Source organism: Monodelphis domestica, chromosome 3, assembly GCF_027887165.1.
Source record: "Monodelphis domestica isolate mMonDom1 chromosome 3, mMonDom1.pri, whole genome shotgun sequence".
NCBI lineage: Eukaryota > Metazoa > Chordata > Mammalia > Didelphimorphia > Didelphidae > Monodelphis > Monodelphis domestica.
Window position 1 is genome coordinate 346,559,196 of NC_077229.1, and position 25,313 is coordinate 346,584,508.

Genomic DNA, 25,313 nt, shown 5'->3' on the forward strand with positions numbered 1-25,313 from the left:
TCTGAGGTATCACCTCACACCTAGCAGATTGGCTAACATGACAGAAAAGGAAAGTAATGAATGCTGGAGGAGATTTTGCAAAATTGGGATGTTAGTGCATTGCTGGTGGAGTTGTGAATTGATCCAACCATCCTGGAGGGCAATTTGGAACTATCCCCAAAGGACGCTAAAAGACTGTGTGCCCTTTGATAATAACGAAAAAGACTTGTACAAGAATATTCATAGCTGAACTCTTTGTGGTGACAAAAAAATTGGAAAATGAGGGGATGCTCTTCAATTGGGGAATGGCTGAAGAAAGTGTGGCATATGTTGATGATGGAATACTATTGTGCCCAAAGTAACAATGAACTGGAGGAATTCGATGTGAACCGGAATGACCTCCAGGAATTGATGCAGAGTGAAAGGAGCAGAACCAGTACATTATACACAGGGAATGATACACTGTGGTACAATCTAACGTAATGGACTTCCCTATTGGTAGCAGTGCAATGAAGAACAATTTGGAGGGATTTATGAGAAAGAACACTATCCACATTTAGAGGGAAAACTGTGGGAATAGAATCCCAGAAGAAAAACAACTGCTTGATCACATGGGTCGATGCGGATATGATTGGGGATATAGACTCTAAATGATCATCCTAGTGTAAACGTTAATAATATTGAAATAGGTTTTGATCAAGGACACATGTAAAACCCAATAGAATTTTACGTTGGCTATGGGAGTTGGTGGGGAGAGGGGAGGGAAAGACCATGATTCTTGTAACCAAAGAAAAATATTCTAAATTGACTAATTAAATAAAATTTTCAAAAAAAAATTGGTCAGAAAGAGAGCGAGGCTGATTTCTATGGATGATTCAATCTAAATCTATTCTCCTAAAAAGAAAAACAGCTAAGACAAAGCCTGTTGTTTATATGAGGCATGATATTTCATGGAGCTGTATGTGTGTGCGTGAATGTGCATATAATTTTAAGTATAGTACTTCAATAGTAGCTTTATGTTTTGTAGCCTATTCTCTTTCCTTCTTCAAAAATTGTTTAGACATAATTATATTCTGTGCTTTTTTACCTTAGCATCTTACTATAGAAATCATCCTAAGAAAAATTTGTTGAATTATTATTTGATATCTTTGAATTTGATAAAATCATTGAATCATCACAGGATCACATCATCACTAGACCATTTTAATCATGGTTTAACCATCAGTCTCTTTGCATATATACTGACTTCTTTTTATTAACATCTTTGTGGAGTCAGAAATTTTCCTGTAAATTAAAGATATTTCAAGCCACTTTCCTTACTAAACCCATAAAGTCCTTGAAAATGACCTATTTTTGTCTGCTAAAAATACATGCACTATAAAACAATTCTTAATTCTAGGATTGAAAATTGTACTTTAAAGAAACTTTGGGTAAGAGCATAGCATAATAGAAAGAGTCCTGAATTTAGAGTTGAAGAGGTTAAATTAGAATATATATTTTCCTTTTTACTATCTGTGAAATTACTTAGATAAAGTATTTATTCTCACTGAAACTCAGTTTTCTTATCTATAGAATGGGAGTGTTAGGCTAGTGTGGGGAAAATATTGCACAGAAAAGGGTTTGAAATGTTGGAGTGAAGATTGATTGACATGGAAGGCAGTTGGAGGGGGGAGGGGAGACTTTGAGAATGTCAGTGGCCTTAGAGGTACTCTTTCTTGAACCTTGGACTGGATGGAGCTCTCCCTGTCTCATGGGATAGAAAATACTTCTATTCCTGGATTTTTCCCAACTGTTTGCTCTACCTGGATTCCTGTGGATTGTGCCATCGAACAAAAGGATTTTAGGGGAGCAGCTTGAACGGTAAGGTCAGTCTGTAGGGGCATTAGCCTGAAGAGACAGGCCCAACCAGCTCTGGAGATCAGATTCTCTTTTTCCTCTTACTGTCTACTGCTAAAGAATTTGAACTTAAGAAAGCTAGCATAGATATAGCATAGAAAGGAATAAAAGAAACCCTCCACAAACCTGTGAGGCTTGGCTTCAGCTCAAAAGCTGAGAGAAACTCAAACCCAATCTGTGGCAAAGTATTGGTCAAATTCCTATTCCCTCTATTCTGATACCTTCCTGATTTGATATTGTTATTAAATTATTTTTAGTTAATTAAATCCAGTCAGATAATCTTCATAAGGGTGAAGGGACCCTTTAGGGAGGAAGGGTTTCTTAGGGGAGAAGGTTCTCAGTAACCTCTACAATGCTAAATCTTGTGACTCTTCCCCTCTTTCACCCTGGTATAATCTGTAAGCAGAGTTATTTTCTTACACTAGATAAACTTTGATGTCCCTTCCAACCCCAAATCTATGATGCTTTGTTAAGTAATATAACTTTCTTAATGGTTAGAAGTCATCTTTTCTCTGTTCATTTTGAAATTGTCTCAGAAAATTTTTGGATAAGGCTAGAATTGTATGTTATTTTTCTTTTGAATTTTAAACTTGACATTCACATAGATGAAGGTTAAGTACAAGTCAAGTGCAAGAGGCAAAGGATTAGAACATGTATAATGATTGTCTTTTCCCATTTGTTTGAAGATACAAATCTGGGTATGATTCCTGTCAAGAGACTTTTCCTTTATTAGACCATCTATGAGTTTATATCTTAGAGAATTTTCTATTAGAGAAGCCTACATTATCCATTTCATTTTTACAGTTTGTTGGTAGGGTAAGTAGTTCTTTGCCAATCAGTCAACTCAGTATTGGGATAAACAACAACAACTACTACTACCACAGAAAAGCAAAAATCAACAAAACCAAACCAAAAATATTCCTTGCCCTCAAGGAACTGATATTGTGTAAGCTATGGGCAACCCTCAGTTTACATAAATATAATTCAATTACAAATTTGCAAAAGCGCTTTTGCTTAAATTTTCTATTCTGAGTTATAAAATTTATAACTGAAATCTTGCCATCTTGCCTCTTTTATAGTAATTCCAAGAGCAATAACTAGAGATGGAGACTGGAATTTGCTGGATTTTGACAATTGAGTAAAACCTTACCTGGGAATTTTCAGTGTAGTACAAAATACCATTGTTAATGTTTCTCAGGACACTATTGGCACACTAGTCCAATTGTGTTGTTATTAGTGGAAATCTATTGTGGCTGCCCTTATGGCCATAACTTGATTTGAAGCTGGAGATATTTTGCAACTTAGTTTTATTTTGCTCTTTGGTTAAGCAGTCTGATTTTAAATTAGACTCTTCCTTCTCAAGGAATTTATGCAAGCATCAAGGATATTTTCTTCTTTTTGATCATAAACATAGTCATTCTACGCATATGTTTCAAAAGGATTGCTCTGAGCAGTTATAAAAACAGGTATATTTATAAGCTCTGATACTTATTATAATTCTTTTGTTTTTTATTTATCTTTAAGAATAGGGCTCAAAAGCTATATGTTATTTTATATACTACTTATTCCATGAAGGTCATTGTTTATAACATGCAACCATCTCTATATATATGTCTACTATTTCTTTCTTCAGTCTATTTCATTCATCCGTAATTGTAATTTTGGGGAGATTATGGTGTTCCATGATTCACAGATAGGTAGCATCACTATAGGAATGAATATTTTGATACTTAAGAGGACTGCAATCTCCTCTATATATAGGTGTGATAATTAAAAGAGCAAAGAACACCATCTTTTACTATCATGAAACTCTTGTCAGTATCCTAGGAATCCAGGATCAGAGGAGGATAGCTTTAGGATTAGACAAGACCTTAGAATCATCCAATCCAACTTCCTCATTTTATAGAGGAATAAACTGAGATAGGTATATGTTAAATGACCTGCCCCAGGTCACACAGGTAAAAGGCAGAAGTGGGATTTGAACTGTGGTCCTCTGACTACAGACTCATTGCTTTTTCCCCTGAGCCATGGATATAATCCTCTACAAGGGATCATCATTTGTGCTGGAGGTCTTCTTGCTCTTTTTTGACAATTTGTGGTTGCCAAGGAGCTATTTATGAATTATCTTTCACTCTTGCTACTTAATTGATTCCCCTTAATTTCTGGTCGTACATCTTTTTGATCATCTTTTATGCCACTTGTACTGTAGAGTTCTTTATCACTAACATGTTACAACCTATTCACCCCTATGATACATCTCTAGATCACCTTTTAGATGGCAAGCCAACTAAAAAATAAAAAATAGACCCCCTTACATTCTATCTGAGAATCAATACCATGTATTGGTTCCAAGGCAGAAGAGAAGTAAGGCCCAGGCAATGGAGGTTAAGTGACTTTCCCTGAGACACACAGCTAAGTGTCTGAGGCCAGATTTGAACTCAGTTAAAAAAAAAAAGTAAAAACAGCCTTTGCTCTCCAGGAGCTCATAGTCTAATAAGGGAAACAGCATGCAACAACTATGTACAGACAAGGTCTATACAAGACAAATTGGAGATCATCTCATGGGGAAGGTGCTCAGATAACACCTCCCTTTTCTATAAGATTTTTACTGATATTTCCAGTCAAAGGATCACTGAATAAAATTATCCTGTGGTAGCATCTATCAAGGAACCTTGTATGTTCTCATAAACATGCTTTGAAGACAGCAGTGGGAGGTTATATTCTCACTTAGATAGGAGACACCAGTTAGAGGAGAGACTTCAAAGTAATTTTTCTATGTGAATCATGCTTTTACGTAATCTGCAAAAAGTAAATGCTGTGGAATTTTATCCTTTCTATGGCTTTTAGTCAGTCATGTGTGTGATTTACTTTAGAAAATTGTTTTCAAATACTTATCTTTTTCTCTTTGTTTTTTACTGAGGATATTCTCATTATGTGGGTAGCACACATTCATACATATTTTTAGAGAGATGAGCCCATAGGTAATAGTTATTTATTTTCATGATCTTTTTTTGGAAATAATATTGACTTTTAAAAAATTGGGGGGTTTCTTAAATCCATCCTTCATTGCTTTTTTTTTTTTAACTCTTTATGTCTTAGTAACAATTCTTAAGCTAAAAGGGCAAGGGCTGGGTAAATGAGGTCAAGTGACTTGCTCAGGATCACATAGCTATATCTCAGGCCAGATTTGAACCTAGATTCTCCTAACTTTATCCACTGTGCTACCTTGCTCCCCTATCCAGTGGTTAAAAACTTCTTGCCATCCACCGATAATTTCTTCTGTGTGATTTTAATTTTGGATCATTTTACCTTAATCTATTTGTCCAATTTCTACCTCATCTTATATAGCACATAAGACACTTAAGTTTTGAGTTCTAAATGGGGCAGCACCATCATCATCAGTGATGAAAATAATTTGATGAAGGTTGGCAGTTCTATACCATGTTTCATCTATATTATATTCTCCTTATAGTCTTGTCTACAGATGTTTTAGGAATGATCTGTCTTAATTAGGTCTCATGCTAACTTTGTGGCAGACTTCTTTTCCTTTCTAGCACTCTTTTGAGGCTATTCTGCCAATAGTTTTATACTGCCATTCTTCATAATATTTGCAAATGAGCTATACTGTGAATTGGTATTGGCAGAGGTTTCTGTGTCTCTTCACTTGGTAGAGAAATTATGTGGTTTTTGGCTAAAGTGATTTCTAGTCTTTTTGTCTTCATTGTTTTTCATCAGTAGTATTTGGGTAGGAAATAACAAATGTGTGTTGACATCTTTTCTTTTACCTACTTCCCATCTTCATCATTACTAACCTATTTTTAATTTAAGTTATAGTAATTGTAATTAGAAATATTGCCTTTCTTTTTTATTTTACCTTTTCACTTTTGTTTGATTTTAATTTTTGCTTAGCTTCTTTGTCTTCTCCAAGACAGCCAGTTTAAAAAAAAATTTATTGTCATGCAAAATACACTTTCATATTGGTCATTAGATAGCCAGTTTTTAAAGGAATCCTACATTAATAACCTTTTGTTTCCTGCATATTAAGATATATTCTTTTTCATGATTCTATTTGGTTCTTGATATGTCTGGAAAATTCTCACTCTCTTCTTCAAGAAAGTATTTGTAATATCCAAATCATAAAAATTTTGAGTAATCTATAAGCCTTAGTCTAACTCTTTCCTTTCCTAATTCTAAACCTAAGCTGAATCTTGAATAAAGACAAAGAGTTTTAGATATAAAGATAAGAAGGATATATGTTCTAGTCACTGGAGATAGTCTGTGCAAAGGTATAGAATGGTGAGATGAAAATGTCCAGTTTGGGAAATATCTAATAGTTTACTTTGTCCAGAATTTGAGTAAATTAATGAGAGTAATATGAAATATAAGGCTTTTATTTACCTAAAATGTTGGACTCAGATTACAGAGGACCTTAAAAGACCAGTTGAGTTTTTAATTTTATCCCAGAGGCAATAAGGGACTACTAAAGATTTCTGAAGTGAGAATTGTGCCTCTGGAAAATTATTTTGCAAGCTGCATTAATTACAAATTAGAGAAAGAGGGGACTGGAAACAGGAATATTGGTTATTAAAATAGTGCAGATAAAGAGTTATGTGGGTCTGAGGAAATGGCTGTTGAAAGAAGAGAAAGATAGTTGAATGATGTGTTGTAGGTATAACACTTATAAGAGTTGGCAGATTTTTAAAAATCTATAAAATATTTATTAAATCCCAAATTGCACCAATCCCTAGATCATGTTGGAGTCTCAAAGTAGGACTTTTGGAGACTGATTTTTAACTTTATGAATTATTAGAGTAATTCACATTTGTATCATACCTAATGAGGCAAATTCAGCATTTATTTCCTTTACTAATTTTAGAAAGTGAGTAGTTCTTTTATGGTGCTAAGTTCATCTACTACTGATGTGTACATTAATCTCAGAGACTTAACTGAACACCTGAGGCACTGAGTCCTTAAGTGACTCACCCAGGGACACATAACTAATGTGTCAGAAGATAGACTTGAACTCAGGTCTTCTTCAGTTTAAGACCAATATTCTTTATCAACTGTGCCACAGTACTTTTTGTAATAGAGTTAATGCACAAAATTATTCAATAAAATTTGTTAATACTTTGTACTTTCTAACTGCTGAATATTTTATCTTTGTAGGCTGACATAGCACCATTGATGGCTTCTCTCATTGGAGTTCCTTTTCCCCTTAATTCTGTGGTAAGGAATTTAGTTTTATTATCTATGAACTTTAGTTCTAAAATAAATTAGTATATTGTTAAAGGGATTTTCTTAATCTCTCTCTCTCTCTCTCTCTCTCTCTCTCTCTCTCTCTCTCTCTCTCTCTCTCTCTGTCTCTCTCTCTCTCTGTCTCTCTCTCTCTCTGTCTCTCTCTCTCTCTCTTTACCCCCCCCTCTCTGTCTCTCTGTCTCTCTGTCTCTCTCTCTCTCTCTCTCTCTCTCTTTCTCTCTCTCTCTCTCTCTCCCCCACCCCTCTCTCTCTCTCTCTCCCTCTCTCCCTTTCCTTAAGAAGCAAGTGAGCAGGGTTTCTAAGTAGATCAGAACTGACAGGAGTCAGTGAGCCAGAGCTGAAAATTCTGTTATCAGGGAGAACAGGACAGAGAAAAGGAAGGAGTGCTGACAGTTAAGAGCTTTTACCTCTGGATCTTGAGAGAGCAGGACATCTGTCTCTGAGGCAAGGGCTACTGGCAGTTGCCTACTGACAGTTGGGTGTTAGAAACTGATTGAAGGAGTGAGTGGGTGGTGGCTGTCTATTATTTAGGGAGTTAGGTTGATAATGAATCATTTATAGATAGATTAGGTTAGAATAGGCCTGGTGTTTGCCTGGCAAGAAGAAACTGTCCTCAGAAGACAGATGGTTATTAGAAATTTTAGTTAGTATTAGGAATTTTAGGTATAGTCATCAGATATTCTTATAAAAATCTCTCTTTCCTCTTTTCTATTTTCTATCTGTACTTTTCAAATTAAACTAAGTGTTTTTAATATATCTTCTCTCCTCACTTTTATTGAACTCCTACTTTTAACTCTTATAATAGTAAGATTTAAATGGAATTGCATACGTTTCTTTTTATTTCTTTAAATTAATAGAATTTATGACTAGGATGAATAGTTCATAATTATCTTTGGCAAATGCTGTAACAGTAGTATCTCAGATATTCCTGAAATGTGCATTATTTTAAAATCATTAATACGTCATTATCTGTAACACTAGATGTATTAAATTAGATATTTTTTAAAACTGTCATTCCTTTTCATTAAAAGACAAATTAATATCATGTATTTATGGCATTTTTCTTTGAAGAAATGAAATATATAATCTAGACAATTCTTTTAGTTTTTTAAGAATAAGCTAACTAAATTTTTATTAAGACTTTTGAAAATGAATTCACTTTTAAAACTATATCACCTATTTAATGACATCTGACTATATTATCTATTCATCTTAATTTCTAAAGAGAACTTAATTTATAATTTTTCATATTAATAAATAAGAATTGTCACCTTAGCATTTAGAGATAGAGATCATTTAAAAAAATAAAATGAATGAGTTATGGAGAATGAAAATGCCATATCATGACCTACATGTTTTTCCCTAATTCTACATTATCTATCAAGCTAATCCTCTGTTGCTCTCTTTCATTAGTTTGCTCCCAAATATTGACCTTCTTATGATGTGAATTCTAAACCATTCCCAAGCTTATTCATCAATATTTATAGGAATTTCCTACTGATATAGTTCAACTATTAATAGTGTTCTTCCCAATTTCATAAGACAAGTACAAACACTTCCCTAAGAATCTCCACCCTTGAAGGAAACTTAGAGGCCTCATAGACCAATCCACGGCCAAATGAGTGTTCCCCTTAATAAGATAATGCTGGGATACCTGTCAAGAGAGAGAAACTCCAGCCTCTCAAGACAGCCAGTTCTACTTTTTGATTACTTAATTTGTAGAGAATTTTTCCATTTATTACTCCAAGTTCTGCTGATTGGAATCAAGAAGAAAAGACCAATTGCTTTGCCATGTGACAGCCCTTCATATATCCAAAGACAGCTGTCATGTTTTCCTTATATTCTTAGGCTAAATATCTTTTATTCCTTCAACTGAACATTATCAAATCAAATCAGTTCCTGATTCCTAGACATTATATCTTTCTTAGTATAGCCTAAATTGCATCACATTTCTTTTCCAGCACATCATTTTTCTGACCTATTCTGAAGTAACCTAAATCCCCCAGATCATTTCAGACCAATTTTTGTCTATTCACATGTCCCCAGTGGGGTCCTAATGAAGCTGCATCCAGCATTAGGTTCCAGATCATGCCATATGAGGGTTAGTTGAAATAATTTGCTTAGCCTCCAAAGTAGACATGATTATTGTTTTTACATATTTGAAGGACTATCCTGTGGAAGAGAAATTAAACACATTCTGTGGGTTTTAGAGGCCTATGAACTGAAGGCAGAGAGTTCCCACTGTAGAGAAATCAGTATGTGCCTCCAGATCATACTGTATATTGACTGGTTGAAGAAATTGGGAATATTTAACTTGCAGAAGAAGAGACAAGGTGGATATGATACCTATATTCAAGCACTGGAAGGGCTATCCTATGGAAGAGAGATTAGATAGGTCCTATTTGTCCACAAAGGTAGAATTAGATGCAGTATGCAGAAGTTAAAAAAAAAAGTCAGATTTAACCTTAATTTAAAGAAAGTCTTTCTAAAGAATTAGAATTATCTGAAAAGAGATTATTACCTTTGGAAACAGTGGGTTCTATCTAAGTAGCTTTCTTCAGACAAAGATCAAATGCCTACTGATTGAACATGTTGTAGAACAAATTCTTGTTCAGGTGTAGATTAGATCAGATAACCTTTTGGAAGGTCATTTGCAAATTTGAGAGCCAATGTTTCTGATTTCTTTGGTTTACTTTTACCCGTGTTTCCTTCAAATACTCTAAATAATGTGCAGGAAAATATGTGCTTGTAGCAATGAGCCAGAACGTAATTTCTCTGGCTTTTAAAAATGTCACTTTTGAAGAAAGTTTTGAATTCTTAGAATACCTACATAATATCCCGATGAATATACAGAATTCTGTCTTAGAATCCTGAGCTGACTAAATCATTGATGTGATTTATTTTTGAACTTCTTAGGTTCTAAGAAAATAAAAATGGAGTTGACAGTTTGTTGAAAGTTATTCAGCCAACTTGTAATCCTCATTGTTGATATTGATGTGGGTTCCAGTAACAGTGATTAAATTTTATTGACAATTCTCCATTTAATTATTTTGATCACTAATTTTTAATATGCCTGCTGACAATTTTGTCATTCCTTCCGGTACTTTTGACAGTGATGGAGATATTAATAATTAGTAGCAAAAAGACAATTAAGAGGGATCAAATAATCTACAAATAAAATAATTAATTCCTTGATGTATTAGGCTTAACTCTTTAACCCCAAAGGTCTAGATTTTTAGAATCTTACATCACATCTATGCTGACCAAATCCATCCTTTTACACATGAGGAAACAGACCAAAAATAGTGAAATAATTTGCTTAGTCACAGTAGTAGTAAGTAGGAGAGGTGTGATTTGAACCCAGGTCCTCTGCCTCAAAATCTAGAATGCTTTTGATTCCTGCATCAGATTTCATTATGTTATTTCCCCTAGTTTCTTTCTTAAATGTCTCACAATCATTTTATTGGGTTAGTTTTGCAATTTTCCCCTTCATATTCATAGTACTTTTTTCAAGAAAAAGTTTACATGCTTTAACACTGGCCATATTAGTTCTTTACATAGTACAATATGGAGAATACTCTGGTCATTCCATTTTGGGAAACTATCACCTACAAACACATTTTTCTCCATGTTTCTTGGAGCTTAGTCCAAAAATAGGGCCATGGGTACTTGAAGAAGAAAGTGATTTAAATAAGAGGAACTGAGTCCTTCTCATGTAAAAAGTATAATATCAGGATAAAGCTCCATGACTGTGGCTCTTAATAAATTCTCATGCCTATTTATAATACACAGTGTTACATGAGCTTTATTTAGATAGAAAAAGGACTGCTGCCACAGTGTATAAAAATTCCATCATTTTGCAGCATTATAATGTCAAAATAGTTGCCTGAGGTCATCAGGCCAGCCCCAAGGTAGGAGTACTCTTGAACTATGCTAGATACATCAGGAGCAATTTAATTTTTTTAAACCCTGGAGGAAGGAGAATCAAATTCTTAGCAGTTCTCTCAAAATTTTTTCTTTTGCCTTTAATATTAAGTTTTTCTGTTACATTTTAAATCTATTTCCTTTTTTTTCGTGAATTTGTGGTGAAAGGGGAAAACTAAGCCATCTTTCTTTTTCTAATAGCCTATTATTTCCAAATAACTTTTTGTGACCATCTTATTGCCAATGTTTTGATTCATTCGTTAGCTCTTCTTGTTAATATTATTTGATCCCAAGCTAATCTACACTGCTGTTCTCTGGAACTTTGAATTTCAAGTTACTCTCTGCGTTTCCTTCCTGTCCTACGGTCTTCTCTTTGGTACATTTTCACTTCCTTTCTTCCTATAGCACTTGGCTGTAAACCTTATTTATATCCAGGCCATCCTGCTGTTGTGGATTCTACTTTCAGGAAACAACTAATCTGAATGTGAATAACAATTGTTTTTTTCCTCTCTTTCTCATTGTTAAGAAAGGAAGAAAAGGAAGACAAAGACTTCAGCTGATTTCCTCTTCCCTTTCCCCCCACTACCTCCAAGTTTTCCACTACATGGGATGCTTTGCCATTACATTCCTCTTCCATGCAGTCATGGGATTTAATCACTTTAATCACTGATTCCTGATAACTAGTTCATTGCTAAGTGTTACTGCTTTTTTTACTTCATATTTCCAAGTCTTGATGAGAATCTTTCTTCATTCTTTATATGAAACATTACAGTATTATTCCTGTTGCCCAATTTGTCATCAGTATTTTTCTGATAGTCAGTTCTGTGCCCTGCTACTGGATTTTTTTCCCCAGCTGCCACTGGGCCTCTTCCTTGTTTTTTAAAAATTTATTGCTCTTTTTAACTGGAATAAACTTCCTAACTCTGGACCTTCTCCAGACTTTGCTAAATTACAAAACTATTCTCACTCTATTTGGTTCCATTTTACATAGAGCTCTGGTCTTAGATACCTACTAGTGTGTGATCTTGGAAAAGTAATTTAACCTCTGCTTGTTTGAGTTTTCTCTATTGTAAGATGGAAATAATTACAGCATCTACCTCACAGAATTGTTGTGAAGACCAAATCAGATAATATTTGTAAAATGCTTAGTATAGTGCCAGGCACCTAGGAAGCAATGCATAAATTCTAATTATTTTACTTACTTTTCCCCTTCCCCTTCCTTCTATACCTTTTGGGCAAATTTTGGCATGTTCAACCCATTTAATACTGCTGTCCTGTCTGAAGCATGGAAAAGTCGAAGTCACTATCTATTCCCTAAATCATTCAGAAAGCTTTAAAGATATTTCCATAATTTTCCCCTCCAACAGGAAATGAGATGGTAGTACTCTTGTCCCAGCTTCCTCTCATTCACCATGTGATATTCATGTGTTAAACTTTTTTGTGCAAAACAAACTCTTGCTCTAAGGTTTATTATACATTAAATATTGGAGCTGGGATCATAGATTGAACTGGAAGGAACCTCAAAGAGTATCTTGTCTGATCCCATAATTTATTTTTTTAAACCCTTAATTACAACTCTACAACAGAATGGCAAGGGCTGGGCAAGTGGGTTTAAGTGACTTGTCCAGGGTCACATAGCTAGGAAGTATTTGAGTCCAAATTTGAATTCAGTTCCTCCCAATTCCAGGCCTGATGCTCTATCCACTGTGCCACTTACTAGCCCTGAACCTTGTGTTTTTGCAGATGAGAGAATAGAAAACTTAAATGATTTCCCCAAGGTCCATGAAGGTAGTAAGGAGCAGAGGCTTCTTCTCATTCTCATCCTCTTCCTTTTCTTCCTTTTCCTCCTCCTCCTTCTCTTATTTAGTATTTCTTCAGGGCAAGGACGGAGTCTTTTTGTTCTTAACAATAATTAACAATAATGAAGATGATGATATTTTGCTTTGATTACCATGCTTATGTCTATAGTCTATAAGAAAATTTAGAGGACTTGTTATTCTTTTGAAAAAGTATTTCTTCTCATTTTTATGCTCTTTGTGATTCATTTTCATTCTGTTGCTTCCCTCATGAATCTCTTTTTATGTGACTGATCTATAGCTAACTATTATCTAATCTTTAATGTTTCCAGGGAATCCTGCCTCTGGATTATCTTAACAATAGTGATCTTTTCAAGGCAGAGAGTATGCTTACAAATGCAGTACAGATCCTTGAACAATTTAAGGTAAGCAATATATGAGAAGGAATAAATCTAGTAAAAACATCTAGTAAAACATAAGTAAAACTTTGAAGTTTATTTTTAAATGATTATCAGTATGGGGATCCAATTTCACTGGTACCAGGAGCACCCATATGAGGGAACTATGGCAAGTTGACACTTTCTGCAAATAGACCTAGACCTAGACCACTGAAAGCTGTGAAGAAGAGATTACGACATCAGTGAGATTGGCAAGCAGATGCAAGGAATGGAAGCTTGAAGGACTGTCAATCAAGGAGAGAAGGGAAGATTCCAGAGAAGAATTTGGTCAGGGAGACAGTTAAGAAAATCAACATCTGAAACTGATTACTTCTTCTCTCTTGAACTGTGGAGAAGGAGGTAGCAGGTAACAGCTCTGAATTTCTGGCTAGTGACTTAACATTGAAAAGATTGGGGCATAGCTCTGAAGATCCTTTTCAGTTTATCTACAGTATCTCCTCAGAGACTTTACTTCCTTGTATTGAATTTCATAGTAGATTAGGGAAACCATAAATTCCCTCTGCCCTATCCCAACTCCCTAACTTTCTTTCTTTAAAATAAATCCCTTTTAGAAAGTGCTATAGTGTGAAATTAGTCTATTGAAAGCTGCAGAAGTGGGGTGGGGGGAAGGAGTGAGAATCTCAGCTTCTCCTCTAACCTATTTCTTAGTGTCACCACTCCAGCACTTGTCTTATCTTAAATATCCTAGTTGAGGAGCCTCTATTACAAAAAATGACTTCTCCTGGATCACGATGTTATTGTATACTGGAAATGGAACTTGAACCCAGGTCATCCTAAAGGTTGGCTCTCTTATTCATGACACCATGAACTAAAGATATTGTCTGACTAGGGCAGAGTACAGCAGACTCAATCTCCTTGTCTTTAGCTTCAGAATTTCATTCTTTATAGCTCTCTATCCCTTATGAAAACCTTCTAGCCCTCTTGTACTGACTATCCCTTTAGAATTTTAGTCCAGGAGATCCTAACTCTCCTTTTTCTGTAGCCATAGAAATTTCCTTCCTTAAAATCTTGAGTATTCATCAGACTATGCCCAGATTTCTCTTCTACATTCCAAATCTAAGATAGTCATTTCTCAGTCTCCTCAAAACTTCCCCAGAAATTGTTTTTTCTTTATTTCAACAAATCATCAGTCATTTCTAAGGCATACACTGTGTGCCTGGCAATATGCTAGGTGCCGGAATGCAAAGACAAAAATGAAACAATCCCTGACCCACAGGAGCTACATACCAAAAGGAAAAATATTATATGCTTTGTTGAAGCTCTGTTGTATTTAAGGTCAGATATATTAGAATTAAGTATATTAAGTCATATAACTTCAAGAAAGGTGGTCTTTTTAAACCCACATGGTGAAAATTAGAAAGAGTTCTGAGCATCAGATATAATCTGAATGATTTTATGCTTTGAGAGCAATCTAAGCAGTTGTCTCTTGTTTAGCATTAACATGCAAAGCTACAAATAAAGATACAGTATTCTTGTCTTAAGTAAGGAAGCAACTCAATGATTGTTTTTAGTGTAAAATAGGAGGTAACATATCTTAACTGCCACAAAATCTCCAAATAAGTTTAGTCTTCTTAAATTCTCAGAACAAATAGCATTTAGTCCAAGAAGGGAGTGAGCACAAGGGATGCAGAGGAAGTGGTAATGGAGAGCTTTTCTAAGAATTTGGCTATGAAAGGGAGAAGAGAGAAGATGATAGCCTCAGGGAATATAGGGTCAAGTGAGGTGGTTTTTTTTTTTTTAAAGATAGATCTGGGCATATTGATAAGTGACAGAGAATTAGCCCAAAGATAGGAAGAGATGGAAGATTGGTAGTGGGGGGATGAAGGGGAAGGATGACTATGTGTCAGTTTGCTATAGAAGATGAAAGAGGAGAGGATCAAGGTTAGAAATATAGGGGTTGGACTTGATGGGATAGAAGGTGCTCAATGAATGTTTGTTAATTTATTGTCAATTTCTGAAGTTTTTAAACTTTAAGAAATTAATTTATATCTCCTTTTATACTTAAAAATGGAAGTGATGTAATATATTTCTTATCTACTATATCCTAATTATTTATCATGCTTGATTTTCAGATAAAAATGACTCAGAAAAAAGAAGTCACACTGCCATTTTTATTTACACCCTTTAAGTAAGTGTTTCAGTTTTATTTCTTACTAAAAAAGAAAGATATTTATTTTATTTATCTTAATTGATATAATACAGGCTAAAGATTATTTTCCCGATATTATAATAATATTACAACATTGTCTCCTCTCTCTTTGAAAAGCCAAGTTTTTCAGCTTAAGTCCCTCCATATTTGTATGTTTGGAAGCTGCAATAACTTTTTCAGGCTACTGTTATTAATTAGGAAAGTGCAAGATCAAGGACAAGGCTGTAGATGTTCTGGGTTTATATAGTTGGATTAAATCTTTTTTCTTCTATTTTTTCAATTAATTATCATTCATTTCTGTCAAGCATTCTAAAAATCATTTTGTCAGTGAGTTGAAGCTACCTTTCCTACTCACCATAAGATAGCTTTGTGCCCTCCATTCCCAAGAGCTTTAATAAATTCTAGATTCTCTGCTTTTGAAAAACCCTTTGAATTTTATTGGCATTAGTTCTACCAAAGGAATCATGAAGCCCAAAGTTCCCAAATAACTTTTGGCTCTTCCATTAAGTTACATTGTTACCTTAGACAAATCACTTCCCCTTTCCATGCTTCAGTTTCATTACCTGTAAGATGCAGATTTATAAAATAGATCAATTTAGACACTAAAAAATCTCTGATTCTATGATTTATTCATTTTTAGCTTATAGGATCTTAGAAGGAAGAAATTAAGAATTTTTTCAGTTTGTACACTTTTACCCAAGTTTGTACAGAATTTGAGGACCACATTAAAATAGATTCTGTCAGATCTCAGGTAGCAACATACATAAAACTTATAGAACAAAAGGGAACATATGGAGAAGTAGTTAATTACACTTAATAGCTACCTGTTTGTTATGCCAAACTATCCATTTCTTTAAGGAGTTCTGCCCATCTACCCAAATCTGAACAATGTAACTGTTGTACTTATTTCAGCTTAAATCAACATTCAGATTTTTTGACAAAATAAAATTTACAGATAGATTGTTGAATGTGTCTTATTGCCAGATAAGTTTAATCATGGTTCTTTCCTCCTGCTGCTGCAGATAACCAACTTCTAAATCTGTATTGGCCTTTCTGCTCTAAACAAAATATCTTTAGGATTTAATTGAAATTTCTTTAGTTTATATATTTTACCCTTCTAGTCTCTGCCTTTATTGATTTTCTTGTAATAGCTTAAATTCCTGGCGGAGCCTCCTAATTTTTTTCTTAATACATTAGAAACTTATTGTAAAAGCAACCTATAATACAATTCTTCAGCATGGACTCCAAGGTTAAACAGTTTGATAAACAAAGTATTTCCAGTAATAGATCCTATAGAGCAAGATTTAACAAGAGCTTCATACTAACTCCTATTTCATAATGGGTGATATTCTGTGGAAGAGATAGATATTTTTCTACATCTCTCTTTAAATATTTTGTTTTCTTTTTTTCTTTTCTTTTTCCTTCTATAACACCTAAGAGATGTTCTAAATTCCACATTATCCCCAGCTACATTCTAGCAACTAGACCTTGTAATTATTCCCTTATATATTCTCTTTTCTAATCCCACTTCCCCCACACTAGTATGGGTCTTCTTTATTTTCTTTTTTCTTAGTTCTGTTTTGTTTTCATCCTTGTCAGTTCCTTAGTAACTTCCCCCAACTTCCAATAAAACCCTCCCTTATAACAAAAGAAATACAGGTAAGCCAAAAAAGATGAACATTAACCATGGCTGTCAGCTTATGCCTCAGTAAATTCCTATGGAGAAATATATTTTTCTCATTAACCTTCAGTAGGTGACTATTACATTAAATTGAATTCTGATAACTTTTAACATTGTTTTCCTTTTCATTTATGTTGCACATATTCCTTTGCTTCTACTTTTTTTATTTGTATCAATTCATATAGAACTTAGCACATTTCTCCAAATTGTCATATTTATTATTACTTCCAATGCAATGCTGTTCCATTATAATCATATGCCTCAATTTGTTTAGCCACTCATTATTTGATTTGACTTAAAAAAAAAACAAGATTAGAATCCTACTAGATAAAGTGATCCTCTGAATATTTTTATGTGAGGAATGTGTGCATATGACATAAACATATATGTCTGTTGTGTGTGGAGAGACAGAAAGATACAAGTATTATATATATGTGTACATATATTGTGGACATTTAAAATTTGTGCATGTAGTATATACATGCACTATATAGGTACATGTGTGCATATGTATTATCTATTAGTCCATTTTTCTGTATGTATATTTTTTTAGCCTTGTTCATCATTTATACTTAGTAGTGGGATCACTGCCATAAGTCATGAACAATTTAGCCTGTTTCCGATCATAGTTTCACATTATTTTGCAGAATAGTCAGGCAAATTCATTCCTACACCATCAATGTATTAGTGAGTCTGTCTTCCCACTTTCTTCTTTCCCATCTGTCTGGATATTTAAATAACTTTCTAATAAGATCTTACTGGATATATTCTCTCCCCCTCTAGTCTGTCTGTCATGTCTTTGCCAGACTACTTCTGCTTATGGAGAGGTCTTACCTTTTATTATTCTTCTAAAAAAATAACTTCAGCATCTTCTTATTACCAGTATCATTCACACAACTGACATTTAAGACCTATAACTTGGCATCATCTTTCTTGCCAGTTTTGTGACACAGATGATAGCGGTGATTGTATAGGGAGAAGAGAGAGTTCTAGAAGGAAATTGATTTTTCCAGATGGATTTTTAAAAACTTGATTTCATAGGCAGAAAGATGCTAGAGAGTAGCCAGCGAATCCCATTTGGGTATAGCTTGATGTTAGAAGTATCCAGGGTAGAGAATCCATATATAGAGGGTTATAGAAAAGGGACAGAGAAGGAGTATCAGGCAAAAAGTTGTGTGGTTAGAAGAGGGACTCCCTGTTTCACAAGAACATTTTGGAGTACTCATAGTTCCTTCCCAAACTCCCCCCCAAAGAATTAGTAAACTACTACACTATCCATCCTTTAAATCCCAACTAAAAAACCACCCTTTCATGAAGTCTCTCATGATCCTACCCTTCTGATCTCATATAATATTGTTTTTTATCTCTGTGGCTTTGTTATTTCTAAGCTTATAATTACTCTATCAGTGTTCTACTCTGATGCCTCATCACAATGTAGAGATGAACTGGGTTCTCAAAGGCTAGGCCAATGGAAGCAAAATTATGTCACATCCTATGAAGGTGGAAAGGATTGAAGTATAGACTTTGTCACAGTATGGCTATTTATCACCTAAGGAACAGTCTAGCTAATGTCTGAGCAGCTCACCAAAACAGTTTGGCAATGACCCTTTTGTCCCCAGGACTTCTGAAGACCACTAGGGGCTGCAGTTTGTATTGGTGAAGGGAGTCCCCACAACTATGAAATCAAGAGTCTCAAAAGTAATAAATACTTACATTTATACAGTGCTTTAAGGTTTATAAAGTCTTTTCATCATCACATATCAAGTTCAGATATCATAATTCCCACTTTATTGAAGAGCAAAACTGAAACTCAAAAGAAGTTAAGTGATATAATTACCCATAGTTACACCAAGTAAGTGTTGTAGCCAAGACTCAGTTCCATTTTTCCCAACTCAGGCTTCAAAGATGTTTCCATTGCATCATCATTTTTCTCATGTGATAATTATGTATATGTCATATCCCCAAACTCGACATTCTTCAAGGGCAAGAACATGACATATGATAAAAGGTTAATATTTGCTGTCTTTAGTCAAATATGATGTAATTCATGAGAGTGTGACCAGATTAAAAGCCACATTCAGAAAGCTCTTTGAAATGACTAAGTTTTATAGAGAATTTAAAGTGCCACACCAATTTTGTTTTAACTTTGATGAAAATCTGCAAAACAAAATATATCATGCACTGTTCTTCCTTCCTAAACAATATATGGAACATACTTTACTTCTTTATGATATAGGGTCATTTCTATGAGCATCAGGGATGTTGAATCCCTACCTGTAGCTGCAAATTCATTTGCAGATGTTGTAAATATGTGCAATACAACATGATTTTCTTAAATTTTTAGTCGACAGCCTTCATGAAAATAGTTTTGTGGTCCTTCAGAAAAACATTACTACCAAATATCACCTCACAAAGTATCTCAGATTTTTTTCCTAGCTAACATAATGGATAACAAGGCATTCTCTATCTCATTTGTACTATTTGCTCTTGGTGTTAAATAAGGGTATCCTTTACCTAATCTCTGCTAGGATGCCGAAGCAGAGGCTTATTCCAAAGACTGCAAATTCTTTATGGTCCTCAGGAGTTGATATTCATGTGTGCAGATGTTGGGGATGCCCCTCTTTTAGCAGACTATTGGTTGATTATTTCTAGATTTCTTCTCTAGAGAAGCCAGAGAAACAATTTATTATTCCCGAATTAGTTGGTTTTATTGGACCTTTTTCGGGTAATTCAGACCCAATTCAATTTTTTCTCAATAATTTATGTACATTTTCAGATATAAGAATATTAATAAGCAAGGTTTGTTTCTCTTCCTTTTCAGTCACTTTTCTTTTAATTGAGACATAATTACATTTTCATATTTCTAACACTGTACAGTACATAGCTTATACAAAAAAGTTCAAGATATATTTTATGTAGCTAGAGTTTGGGGGGTATGTTCTTATACAACAAAACTGTGAAAGAGAATTCTTTACTCTTATTGTCTATCCCAAGTTAACACTAATTTAAGTACCTCACTAGGATTGTGAAGACAGGATTAACTCTTTTGACTACTTTCGATTGAATCAATACCAGCTTGAACTAGGTGGAGGAGCTTGAAAACCACTTAGTGTATTCACACCCTACTTAGTGCTAAATGAGAAGCCAGCAAGATACTTGGAAGAGCTCCAACCTTTTTTAAACTCAGTCAGAAACTTGTAAGAGTTCACACCCTTAGAAACTGTTCAGTTAGGGAACTGTGAACACTTCTGATGAATGTGTGAACTGGTTCCCACAAACACTGCCCCCTGGGTAGTGCTAGACAATTTGGAAGCTGTAATTGATCCCTGTGAAGAGGGAAGGAGAAAAGAAGCCACTATAAAAGGCCCTGAATTTCTGAGGCTGAGGGAGTGGACTCCAAGAAGAGAGTCAACTCCAAGAAGGAAGTTGTCTTCAAGAAGAAGGTTGACTCAAAGAAGAATATTGACCTCAGGAGTCATCTTCAGCTCATGTCATTGTCTCAACCTGACTATTGAAGGGAACTTGGGTGAGTGGATAGGTAGCTTTCCCTTCCTGTCTTCTGGAGAAAATTTAATTCCTATTGAAGGTCAACAAGTCCTGGCTGAGTCAAGCACCAGAGCAATATTTATGTAGATGCGTTAATGTCTTCTCGACCCTTTTGTATTTCTCCTCTTTTACTCTTTCTACCTCTTTTGTAAATAAAAGCAATTAAAAAGTCATTTCGACTTTGAGCACTAATACTTTGAATCAGCAATCACCACTATTATTTATAATCTTCATATATTTTAGCCAAACCATTAATTTTTTACCCTTATAAAACTCCATGCCATCAGTTTGGAAATTAATAGGGGAACTTTAGCTCAGGATACACACATTTTTTTAGTCGGTTATATTTTTCCCAAAGTGACTTGGGCTGCCTTAGGTGGAAGGGAATGATCCTCCTTATGGGAAGTCTTCCAGTAGAGATTGTGGACATCCAGTAACTATTTTCCCCATTGCTTATGTTGTAGAGAGAATTCCTATTCTTATACTACTTTGATTAGATGACCTTTAGCTAAATTCCCTAGGCTGAAATTTTGTGATTCCATGGACTTTTGACTGTTCTTGAGTGGTGCAGTTCATTATGAGGGAAACATTTGAGTGTTTATTATTTTCTCTCTTGATTACTAATTTACACTATGGAGCAAAATAATTTTCTGCCTTTTTGATTTAATAACCCTTCAAATATCAAAATCTTTAGCAGGATTGTTGATTAATTTTTTTATGCCTTGGTAAAAAGCTTTGCCCATTTTATTGAAGTACTGCAGTGGCTAAATACCAAGGCTATTGTAATCATATTACATTTTCATTTAATTTTGATGTACCCATAATTATGATCTTTTGCTTATTCAGAGCTATTTTTGCTAAGACATTTAATGCATTAAAAACTGAAAATTCAGCTTTGCTCTTTAGATGCTTGTGAATGTTGTTTTGTTTAACAGATGAAGGAGGTTTTGTAATCCATGAGCGTCTTTTCTCTTAGGGACAGTTGAGTCATGGAAAGTAATGAAAAGAATACTAAATTTGGAATGATAGGACCTAAGTATCCCAACAAACCATTTAACCTTTGTAGGCCTTGGTATCCTTCTCTTCCTCATCTGTGTTATTGGACTAAATATTTTCTAAGGGCCCTTCCAAGGTATGATCCATTTTCTCTAAAGGTTACTATAGCAATACTGTATTGGTGTAATTATTCTCTGGAGAATGGGTAGTGAAAAATCTGATATGGATAACAAAGCCTTCATATTCTGTGCACCTGAGCAGGGATATAAACCTTTTCTTTAGTGGAAAGAAGTAACTTCGTATGCTACTAAAATGCAGCAAGCAGAATTGCTTATGTTTTGTTCTATAAAGATTAATGTGTTACTGTTATTAAAAATCTAACCCTATTCCTAATCTGACGAGGTCATAATTTAAAATATTCTTACCTACAATCTTTAGGATTTGCCATTTTGTTCAAAGGAATTATTTTTCTGTCACTGTTCAAGAAATTAGATCAGAATCAACCTAAAATGTGTATCTGAATAAGAAGTCTTTGAAAAATATGATAAAGCAATGCTGCAAGTGAAAAAGAACTGCAACATATTTTAAATAAAACATCACTTAGGAATTAAGATTAAGTAAAAGCATTCTTAAAATAAGAAACTCTATCATTTTGGAAACATTATTGTCCTAGAGGAAAAAAATATTTATTGGTAAGTTTCTATGTGTTTTTTTTTTTACATTTAAAATAAATAAATTAAGCTAGTAAATAGGATTTAAGTTCTTCAAGGCAGAAACCAGGATCTATTTAATGGTTCCACTGTAGTTGAAAGATTGAGGTTTCTGGGCAGGGCCTATGGTGTTAACTTATTTCAAAACTTTGGCAGCTTTCATCATTAGATGGGCAGTGCAATCTTTCTTTGCACAAAGTACTCCATCCATTTTCTAGTAGTTTTGATTTTTATTTAATGTTTTAATAATATGTATTTTTATCATAGTAATATATTAACCCTATGACATATTAATTCCATTAGTCCTCTCCATTTTATCCTATATAATGTATACCAAGAAGAAATTCTCTGGTACCAGACTTGGTCATTAAAATTCACCTAAGTTCATCCACCCAAAACTATTGTTTTCATGTAACTCATTTAAGTCATTGTGTAGATTGTTCCCCTAGTTCTCATTTGCCAATAATTTCATTAAGAATTATAATTATTTTCAGGAATAAAATAAATGAAGTTCATTTAAATATGTACCATTTAGATACACAAGTGGTCTGAAGGAAAAACCTCTAAAAACATAGAGCAGCTTTCTTAGTTAGCTGGAGGGATGGGCAGCCTACATCTGTGTCAAAGGGTGCCCCATGCCAATTTTCATTGACTCTTTGCCACTCCTTGTAGGCACTGTTAGTTCACATTTCTTCCCCTGCTTCCAGTCTGACAGCAGAGCAAATTTTCTTCTCTTCCCACCATCCTGCTCCCACCATCCTACCCTCTCCACTGGAAAAAAAAGGGCCTTGCCAGCTAAAAGGTTGTTAGCCCGTGGTTATTTCCCATCTCTAACAATTGTCTTTGTTCCTCCCACATGATATTCTTCCTGTCTGCATTTGCTGTCTACCATATGTGAAATGTACTCCCTTCTCATCTCCCACTTCAAAGCTTAGATCCTGTGCTACCTTAAGTTCTTCAAGGCAGAAACCAGGATGTGTAAAATGTTTCCACTGTAGTTGAAAAGTTGAGGTTTCTGGGCAGGTCCTACATAAAGACCTATATATATTTCCTAATCCCCCTAGTCTCTTATGCCTCCTTTCTCCTTGGCCCCCCTATTATATACATTTATATATATATATGTGTGTGTGTGTGTGTGTGTGTGTGTGTGTATATGTGTGTGTGTGATTATTTTGTGTATATATATATTTATATATATATACATACATAAGTGTGTTTATGTATGTTTGTATGTGTTGTTGGCCCACCCTATAGAATGTAAGTGCCCTATTCTCACTTCTAGTGCAAGTCCTCATTACCTCATACATGGATTAATGCAATTGCCTACTGATTACTGGTTCATTTCCCTGCTTCAAGTCTTTCTCATTTCAGTCCATCCTCCTCTGAGGCACCAGAGTGATTTTTCTTAAGTGCAGGTCCCATCATGTCATCTCCCTATTCAATAAACTCCAATGGCTTCTTATTGCCCCCAGGAACAAATACAAAATACTCTGACTTTCAAAGCCCTTTCTAACATAGCCCTTTCCTATTTTCTTTTTAATTTTCTTATACCTTACTCTACAAATTGTGCTTTTCATTCCAGTGACATTGGCCTCCTGACTTTTCCATGAACAAGACACTCTAATTCTCAGTTCAAGGCATTCTCTCTGGCTTTCCACCATGCTTGGAATGTTCTCCCATCCCTTACTTACTGAATCTCTTCACTTCTTTTAAATACTTTTTCATTTTTCAAATGAAAAAGTGTAACTCTGTGATACAGAATTAGATATATATATATATATATATTTTAAAAATCCCTTGACACACTACTAGGTCTGTATCCCAAAGAGATTTTTAAAATGGGAAAAGAACAGTTTATGCAAAAATATTTGTAACTGTACTTTTTTTGTGATAAAAAAATTGGAAACTTAAAGGGATGTCCCTCAATTGGGGAATGACTGAACAAACTGTGGTATATGATGGTGATGGTATACTATTGTGCTATAATGAATGATGAACAGGATGATTTCAGAAAGAGCTGGAAAGATCTACATGAACTGATGCAGAGTGAAATAAGTAGAATCAGAAGATTATTATACATAGTAACTGAAATACTGTGGAATGTTCAAATGTGATGGACTTTGCTACTAACAGCAATACAATGATCCAGGACAATTCTGAGGGACTTATAAAAAAGAATGCTATCTACGTCTAGAGAAAGAACTGTTGGAGTAATAATGCAGATGGAAGCATATGATTTATCACCTTGTTTATTTGGACATATGTTTTAGGTTTTATAAGATTATTCACTTACACAAATGAATATGGAAATATGTTTTGTGTGATAATGCATGTGTAACCCAGATTGAATTGTTTGTCAGATCCTGGCGGGGGGAGGTAAGAAAGGAGGGAGACAATATGGATTACAGAACTTCCAAAAACTCATACAGAAATTTGTTATTAAAATTAAAAAAAATTTTAATTGTAAGTTTCCTATGGTCAGGGACTGTTTTTCCCTGTCCATTTGTATTTCCAAGGTTTAGCACAGTGCCTGACAAATAAGAAGAGCTTAATGAATGCCTGTTTACTTGACTTGGAAAAACAGTGGAGAGATACAGCCCAAGTCAGAAAAAGGTCTAGGATAGTCTATAAATAGAAAAATTAATTGACCTATCAATAAATATTTATAGTTGTTCCTCGCTATATCACAGTTCACTGTATCAAGGGTTTAAAAAAATGTATCTAATTCTGTATCATAGATTTACACTTAGCAAACATTTGAACCTAGGACCTCCTATTTCTTGGCCTGGCTCTCAATCCACTGAGCCACACAACTGCCCCCAGATGCTTACATTTCTAATGGTAGAAGGCTATATGTAAAAGAGAGCTGAAAAGGGGGTGAGGAATGAAGATACACTGACATTGTAGATAAAGTCCTGTGGA

The 25,313-nt window shown here is 34.5% G+C and overlaps 1 protein-coding gene across 8 annotated transcripts in view; it reads left to right on the plus strand.

Annotated features, from left to right (window-relative positions):
* The window catches only part of PIGN (phosphatidylinositol glycan anchor biosynthesis class N), a 246,948-nt gene that overhangs the window by 70,948 nt on the left and 150,687 nt on the right, over positions 1-25,313 (plus strand). For all 8 annotated transcript variants that reach the window (XM_056824243.1, XM_056824245.1, XM_056824244.1 and 5 more), the window contains 3 exons: positions 7,042-7,101; positions 13,184-13,276; positions 15,382-15,437. In XM_056824243.1, the coding sequence (XP_056680221.1) occupies positions 7,042-7,101; positions 13,184-13,276; positions 15,382-15,437 (209 nt within the window). The remainder of the gene's footprint in view (positions 1-7,041; positions 7,102-13,183; positions 13,277-15,381; positions 15,438-25,313) is intronic.